The sequence below is a fragment of the Dissoconium aciculare genome (assembly GCF_010015565.1).
Source record: "Dissoconium aciculare CBS 342.82 unplaced genomic scaffold K489scaffold_7, whole genome shotgun sequence".
In the NCBI taxonomy this organism is placed as follows: Eukaryota; Fungi; Ascomycota; class Dothideomycetes; order Mycosphaerellales; family Dissoconiaceae; genus Dissoconium; species Dissoconium aciculare.
In genome coordinates, this window is record NW_022984957.1 from 1,378,200 (window position 1) to 1,386,466 (window position 8,267).

An 8,267-nucleotide genomic window follows, 5' to 3' on the forward strand; every position below is an offset into this window, starting at 1 on the left:
GACGACAGGTGCATATCACGATCCCAAAACGTCAGTGACTTCCCCGATTCAACATTGGTTATCGAAGCATAATCGATGAATAAAGCAGGTCACGTGCCAAAAGCTTCCAAAATCGTCGCTCCGAGGCTGGCCCTAAGAGATGTCCACCGTTTGGCTGTGCATAAGGTATGTAAAGTGTGGAGGTGAGAGTACGCTTATCGTACATGTTGCGACCGCGATTGTCGCGATGCGATACGTTGTTCCATCATGTGCAATACCTCCATGAGCTCGGGAATGAGCTATATGACAACCCCTTACGTCTCTTTCAACATGACTGCCGATCAGTGTGTCAATACAATTGGGAGGAAATCGACAGGACACTGTGGTTGATGAGTTCCGAGTCGTCACACACACATGGTGGATTGGCTGCAATGCGGGGAGAAACGCGGAGCGTTGTTCGTATAATACATACCTACCAAGGTACCTAGGTAGGTAATGTTCGGTTCTTATGCAGGCGACGAGGCGTTGCGACAGTCGTGGTGTTTATCATCACACTTTTCGCGGAATCGTGGTCGTGCACAGAACAGACTTCTCACAATCTGATCATAGCAATCGCTCACGATTTGAACAACAGGACGGAGGCTCTGAAATCGTTTTCATCTATCGATAGTTGTACATCATTCTGACGCGACATGCACAGCGCCCGCGCACACTACCCGCGAGAGATATTCTTCATAAGCGCTTGAGGTTCTTCTCAGCAGCAGGTTTGCTGTAGAGCCATAGTGCGACAAACAAAATCCACCCAGTGATTGTGACCCAGATGCCACCAATCCATGGCCAGGCGCCGCTGATGACGAACGATCGTGGCCACTCGTCGTGAGCAAAGTGACGCACTGACACGGTGTTCTTCTCCTCGACAACGGTGTAAAATGGTCTGCGGTATTCGACAAAGAAGTTGAAGATGCCGTGCTGGTCGGGCAGCTTGAAATCGACGGCGTAGACGGTCGAAGATGCAGTGTCGGCCTGCTTAATTAAATCGAGACGGTGGAAGGGCGAAAGCATGCTGAACTCCAATTGAAGCGCATCGCCAGCTGGAACCGCGAACGGAGCCCAGCGATCGGTGACCCACTCGGAGAGCTCAATTTCGTAATGCACATCGTTCTTGATGCGGTAGATCTCCGGGTTTACGTCAAATGCAGGCACTCCGGAAGCGTTCTTTAATCCCTTCTGCACGCCCTCGTTGAGGTAGTGACGGATTTGACCGACTTTCAATACGCCGGCCTCTTTGAAAGTCCAAGCCGAGACCTGTTCCGCAAACAACTTGTTCTCGGGGATGACACTCTTCTGACCCTTGCCCGGAAGCTGGACCTCAAGCTTCGCTTCGAGCCATTTGTCCTCCAAAGCCTCTGCACTGCCGAGAATGGTGAAGCGCGCGCTGTTGCGAGCCTGGAAAGCCGTAACTAGGCTGATCTGAGCACCAGTCGCGAATGGCTCCTCGTTGGAATCCGCCTCTTCCTTGGGATTGCGCATGTACGAGGTTGACGGTGCTTTAATGATGGATTGCAACAATGGAGACTCGTTGCCGAGAACCTGTCCGACAGCCCGCGGAAGTGCGATCCAGCCGCCTGAAGCCGACTTGCCTGCGAAGAAATTTTTCACATTCTTTCCCGTGAAGTCGGGAGTGTTTAACACCAGAACGTCGTGGTCCTCCGCTGCGCTCCGAGCATCATGCTGAAAGTGATCGACGACCAAGCTGTTCTTCTCCGAGGCAAGAGTTACATCCAGCTCCGCAAGAAGGTTGTTGACGGCGATTGGAACGCCTACTGTCGATGAAAGTGCGAGAAGGACATTGGATCCAGCGTTCACGAAGTCGACGATTAAATTCGGTGTCAATGCCTGACCGAGACTCTTTGCCTTAGTCGGGAGAAGCAAAAGGTGATCGTATGCTGGCACGCCGTGCTCGAAGAGTGCTAATGATGCATCCTTGGGAGTATGATGTGAAATTTGGAAACCGCGCTCTGGTTAGTTCCTTGGTCAGTCATTCGCATTCTCCGTAGCTCAATTCAATCATTGACCATACTTTCGACACCAGCAAGGAACTGTGAGTACTTGTCCTTGTCCGCTGCGTCCTCCGCAATGACGAGCAGCTTGTTGCCTGTCGCCGATAATGCCGCAACCACTGTTATGAGGCCCAGAACGAGGCCTGCTAACGGTAACCTCATGATTATGATTGTGTGAGCGAAACCACGATGACCTCAACAGCCGCTTCGCCAGCCTACTGAATCTTGGAGCTACGTTGCATTGGAAGTTGTGCCAAGCGTCGGAGCGGCTACTCCCGCGCGTCCTTCATCGTCGCGAGCTTGGTCTCTTGCGCATTGGCCGACGACGGCTTGGGGAGGTGAGGCAGACTTGTGACGCACGTCAACATCGTCGTTCTCGACAACTCGTCCTTAGGGGATACACATTTTCACGATGGCTCCCGTCACATTCTGGGAGGCTCCTGGCGCCTACATCCACTGGGCTGCGCGTCGGAAACCCGCTATCTTCTGGAGTCTTGTGCTCGGCAGTTTCGGTCCTGTGTTTCTGGTTAGTCTTCTCTCTACATGATTCACTCTCTACAGCGTGTACTGATACAGGATACTTTGTAGTTCGCTGTTCCGCCAGTGCGAAAGTACTTTGGCGATGGCCCGCGTCCGCATATTCCTCACACATACCCGAGTAAGTGTCCTCTCGCGACCAGCAAAGCAAATGTTCGTACGCTAAAAGAGTCTACGCAGTTCCCAAAGGCCCCCGAAAGATTCCCGAAGGATACGACGACTGATTAGGTTTCTACAAGGAGGACGAAGCAGAAGTCAGGACAGTTTCATTGCATTATCAGCGGCGCTCAGAAGATTTGGAGAGGCTAAAGCTGCCTCCCATCACATGTACAAATGGAATAAGGGTGTTGATATCATGGTCTCGAAGACAAAAACATGTGTACGTGGTACGACGGAATCGCAGAGTCTAATCCACAATCAATGCTCAGTCACAAATATCAAACCAAGGACCAGCCAAGGCGCACGATTTCTATTCAGCGGTGAAAAGTTCCTGTCGCAGAGAGCTTTATTTTATTGATGCCATTTTCATTGCCCAGCTCGTTCCCGATGGTACTGAAGCATCTCAGTCTCGGCGGCGATACAAATTGTGGAAGCTGACGTGGACTGACATTCAGCAAGTCTAATGTACAGACAAGAAGGTCTAAGAAATTCTATAGCGCCAACAATGTTTTTCCGCGGCCGACAACCATCAGCACCAAGCCCACTCAGTCCCATTCTTGCTCATTTCATCGCACTGCCAATCTCCGCCGTCATCTCCAGGGCCGTTACCCGAAACCGCAGTCTCAATGTCAAGAGCTTGCGACAATACGACCCACTGTGCGATGACAAACAACATTCTCAGCGCAAATCCATCGCCGGCTTTGGACGGTGAGACGAAGGCCTTGTCGAGAAGCGCCACAGCACGGTCAACATCCACGAATCCGAGGTGAGCGACGTTCTTGTGAGTAACGAGGCGCAACATGAGCTTGTGCAGGGGCCCACCGACAGGAAACATGTATGGTGCGGTGAAGGGGTACTTTTTGCGGGAGTACATCTCGTGCGTGATGTACTTCTTGGTAGCTTCGCGGAGAATCCACTTTTCCTGGACGATAGGGCTGGCGTCCACAGGAGAGCTGGGCTCTGTCTCATCTCCGTAGCCACTGTCGACAGAGTAAAAGCAAGCTTTGGATTGTTCGACGGCAGGGGTGTACTTGATCTTCATCGATGGTGGTAGGTGGTTGACAAACTCTGTCAGACGATGGTCGAGGAAGACAGGGCGACCTTCAACGGAGTGTGACATTTCCATTCGGTCACCCATGCAGGTGAGAATGAGATTCGGCAAGATGCTCTTTGTCCAGATGAACTGAGAAGTGTGAAGGGAGTGCCACTCATCCTTCATCAAAGCCAAAGAGCGTGCATCAGAATTGGTAGCGCGGGTCTCTGGGATGCTCAGGGCATTGCCAAAATATCGCTTGGCCCAGTTCGCGAAGGGGACGAAGGTGACTGGAATCATGGACTTTGTGATCGATGTACCGTTTGTCAACTTGCGAGCCAGAGCTGAGTCTCGTGGAAGATATGCGGTGTCGACACCCTTGTAGATTTGACCTTGCTGGGACTCTGCCTCCTCGATCGCGTCTTTGCGCTCGGATTCGCTCATCTCGTTTTCGCCGAACGATGTGTCTGGGTCGCGAAGGAAATCGGCAAGAAAAAGACCATAGCCGCCGAAATGCTCGTCAGAACCCTCTCCTGAACGAAAAGATCAGTACACACGCGCCAGGTCCTCTTTGGAAAGAGGTGCAACGATACCCGATAGGATGACTTTTACGCCATTCTCACGCGCCAAACCGGAGAGCACGAACTTGGCAACGGAATTGAGGTCCGGATTGTGATGTTCGCTGTGCAGGTAGGTCTGCTCGAAATTCTCTGCAAACGCAGCCTCGTCCAGGCGTGTCGAGACAAAGGGAAGGCCCAGGAACTCTGCGGTGCGTTTGGCGATGGCTTCGGAGCAAATACAGGTCAGTGCTGCTATGCAAATATTGTTCGAAGGGTCGATACTCACGTGTCTCATCATATTCAGTGCTGCTGTCGAACCCCACGTTGAAGCACATCAGATTCGTGATGGCTTTGCTCTGCTCTTGCAGCGGCTGGCCTTCCATGAGTTTGGTCATTTTCTTCTTCATCACGTCCACCGCAATGCCTGCAACGGCGGCAGAGTCAAGACCCCCACTCAGGTATATTCCCATCTTCACATCACCTTGCGTACGGGCGGTCACCGCATCCACCAAGCGCTCCTCGAGTTCCTTGATCATTTCTTCTTCACAGCGATCCTGTCGGATTTGCTGGTCATACGGGTCAGTACTGCTCAGTGTACCAAAGAATGGGCAGGCACGTACCTTGTCGGGAAAGCTGATCTCCCAGTAGCGTCGATGTTTGATGAAGTCGAAGGAGTGGCAGAGCATATACTCTCCAGGGAGAATCTGAGGCTACAGTATCAGCAACCCGGTGAAACTTTCGCAACAATGCAAGAGCGTGCCCCATACCTTTCGGACATTCTTGAACAGCGTCCGCTCGTCGTGTAGCCAGCCATCCTCGGTGATGCTTCGAACATCCCATTCAGCCTTCCAGCCCAATGGTTTGAACGCCTTGGCCTCACTGGCGAAGAGCAGACGACCCTCACTGATAGTCCAAAACAGTGGTTTGACACCATAGCGATCTCTCGCAGCAATGACAAGCTGGCGAGCGGAGTCGTACAGAACGAAAGCGAACTCTCCTCGAAGCGATTCGAAACATCGCTGGCCATCACGAGCATAGAGTGCCAGGAGCAGCTCTGAGTCGCTGTCGCCTTGGAAAGTGTACCCCCAATCGATCAACTCCTTCTTCAGGCTGGCGTAGTCGTAGAGCTCACCATTGACGATGGCATGGATGGTGTTTGTGGCGTCATGAAGAGGCTGAGCACCGGTAGGGCTCAGATCTTTGATGGCGAGCCGAGTGTGTGCCAAAGCTGATTGGCAACATCATTAGCAAGTCGCTACTTGGAATGCTCCGGCGACATTTTGATCTGTTTGTGACTCACCGACACGATTGTCTGCGCTGATCCAGGTTCCACTGGAGTCAGGTCCGCGATGGCGGATTGTCACGAGGCTGTGATTGAGTTGCGACAGAGTTGATTGCCGATACGACGCTGTTCGAACATGCCGGTTGCTGAGGCGATCGAGCGCAATTGCTGCAGTGATACCGCACATGGCGTTTGAAGATGCGTGCAACTCAGGAAGAAGATATGGTTGATTGAAGTCCCAAACAGCAGCAGGGAGGAGGGCATTCGACGAGTCTAATATATGGCCGTTCACACCATCAGGAGAGGAGTGCGATTCACATCTCTAGATCATGTTGGAATTGCGACTCTCATCGTAGGTAAAGGCTACCAACAAAGAACTTGGTGATTGCGTTCGTTGGGAGATGGGATGGTGAAACAACCGCGATTGCCAGGTAGAGTGCGGATCATGCACAGATCCTCGCATAAATTTTGGCAAAGTGAAAGTAGCTAGTAATAATCATGAGCATGTTCGGAATGATAAGATTTCTTTGTAACCTGCAGCTGGCAATTAATTTCACATTGGATTTTGCAACTTCCGAAGTTGAGAACAAGCATCTTCAAGTGAATTTCCATGATTGTTTGCCAGCTGATGTTTGTTTCAATGCATCGAAGATGGAATGCCTCCGCGGGCCACTCAAGAGGACCAGGGTTAGGTATCAGCACTGTCGAATACAACTCATGGTAGTGCATTGCATGTGAGGTCGTAAGAAAATCACCTGAGCAAACCAGCCGGACTACGATAACGACTTGATTGTTTATGGACGTCTGTCACAGATCAACGCAACACAATGCCCGGCCAGGCGGTCAAGGGGTTAGCATATCAGTAGAATACATCTTCAACAGGCAAGTACCGCCACCTTGAGGGAAATATCATCATACAGTACTATGGTGGCCGATAATTCTTCCAGATTACAAGAGGTCAAACCTTTGAGGGCTTTCCTATTGATGCGTATGTTTACAGCATGGAAGATGGCTTGAGAAGGACGCTGTTATGGATTGGGTATAACAACACGTTCCAAGGTTGTTCACCGTTTGGTAGTGGTGTCCATTGCAATAGAAACTATGTACGGCTCATCAGTGTTAAGTGAGACCATCCCGACTTCTCCACATAGTCGGTATATGACTGCTTGATCAAAGGCTTCTGCATGAAGTTCTTTGTTCATCGGCAGTGAATTCTTCCTCAAGCCAAAGCACCGCCCCATGCGTCACAGCATGAATGAAGGCTAGAACGAGATGCGTCAGGGTGGCTCGAATCTATAGATCAATCCCTTCCTACCTAGTTACCTCCCTAGGTATATATACTCAAGGCATTTGAGCGTCATCGTCGCAAACCCCGGCATGCCACATTTCTACAAGGTTTGGGCAAAGGTAAGCGTTTCCTAAAGATTTGATGAGGCGTAGCGCAATGATTGGCAGCGCACGACGAATAATGAATGTAACTACCCAAACATCATATCTCATCCCTGAATGCGAAGGAGTGGGGTCCAAGTCTCCGCCGTCCTTCCATTCCGAGGATTCGTTTTGTCGCTATGCGCCGATTCGGAGGCTGCTGCTGCGGCATGCTCATGGCGAAGATCATGGATGCTCGCAAATGACGGGCAAAGTGGCCTTGCAGAGGACCGCACCTGCATAAACACATATGCAGATCTACCGAGCTTGGCGATATAAATAGCGCGGCCTTGCGCCGTCTAGCCTGTTTCGGAGCTCATCCGACGGTAGGCTCGTGCATTCTCATTTGTGACGTGACGATCATGTCCAGACCAGCAGCATAACCCCACGGGCGGTAAACCACTGTCGCCTGAACAGCCCTTGGAGATTGCACTTGATGCGCCCAAGTGATCCTTCGTGCTGCCAGCGAAGCTTCTGCACAGCCTCGAGATGATACTCCCCATGTCCACTTGCGAGGGCGAATCTTGTCCTTCCATCGTCCTCGCAAGTTCAATATAAGGATACGTTCTAGACCTTTTGAGGATCCGTGATGAGATCAGAATAATCATTCATTGATTTCAATCTTGCCACAAAATGGGAGACAAGCCGCGCCTAGAGTTGGCTGCCGGCCTATTCGCACTGTTTCAATCGCGCGACTGGTCAGATCTCGTGCTTTTCTCACATGATGGCTCCCGACATCCTGTCCATCGAGCAATTGTGTGTCCGCGAGCTCCGTTCCTGGATGACGCAGTGAGGGGCCGGCGGTGGAGAGTGCGTCCATCTCTTCTTGCAATAACCATCGCGCGATGGCTACAAACAGATACTGAACGTCTTTCTAGGATAATGTTGAGGGCCATCTCGACCTTGCCGATGATCAGGACATCGTTCGATTACTTGTCGAGTATTTTTATCTCCTCGACTACGATGCGAGCGGCAACGGGCAGCCGCCCAGCGAGCTTCCAACCACGAGTACTTCGTCCGCCAGTGTAGTAACGGATGATGCGCGCAGCTCACGCGACAGCGACACAATGAGCGTCCGAACTGAGGCCGGCCACTACGGCCATGTCTATGGCAGCAGCGCAGTCGCCGCTTTTGGTGGTCCTCACAATCTGAGCTCCAACCAACACTCTCCCTTCTCTACAGCAGCATTTTTGCGACCTCGCCCTGACTCTGCATTGACTTCTCACGCG

General features: G+C 51.6%; 3 protein-coding genes across 3 annotated transcripts; 1 reads left to right on the forward strand and 2 right to left on the reverse strand.

Moving 5' to 3' along the window:
- Positions 1–413: 413 nt before the first annotated feature.
- K489DRAFT_358617 (Dolichyl-diphosphooligosaccharide-protein glycosyltransferase 48kDa subunit) lies at positions 414–2,247 on the reverse strand. The gene is made up of 2 exons (XM_033602585.1): positions 2,060–2,247; positions 414–1,997 (listed from the first exon to the last, which is right to left on the reverse strand). The coding sequence occupies exons 1-2, from the start codon at positions 2,199–2,201 to the stop codon at positions 712–714; spliced, it is 1,428 nt and encodes a 475-aa protein (XP_033459436.1). The 5' UTR covers positions 2,202–2,247; the 3' UTR covers positions 414–711.
- Positions 2,248–2,451: 204 nt separating this feature from the next.
- Positions 2,452–2,800, forward strand: K489DRAFT_321224 (uncharacterized protein; the record flags this gene model as incomplete). Its single annotated transcript, XM_033601526.1, has 3 exons — positions 2,452–2,565; positions 2,628–2,697; positions 2,757–2,800. 3 exons carry the CDS (start codon positions 2,452–2,454, stop codon positions 2,798–2,800), a joined length of 228 nt encoding a protein of 75 aa, XP_033459437.1.
- Positions 2,801–3,264: 464 nt separating this feature from the next.
- On the reverse strand, positions 3,265–6,121 carry K489DRAFT_358624 (asparagine synthase; the record flags this gene model as incomplete). The annotated part of the gene is made up of 6 exons (XM_033602586.1): positions 5,629–6,121; positions 5,096–5,556; positions 4,949–5,032; positions 4,615–4,894; positions 4,362–4,553; positions 3,265–4,301 (listed from the first exon to the last, which is right to left on the reverse strand). Exons 1-6 carry the CDS (start codon positions 5,795–5,797, stop codon positions 3,265–3,267), a joined length of 2,223 nt encoding a protein of 740 aa, XP_033459438.1. The 5' UTR covers positions 5,798–6,121.
- Between the last annotated feature and the right edge of the window lie 2,146 nt (positions 6,122–8,267).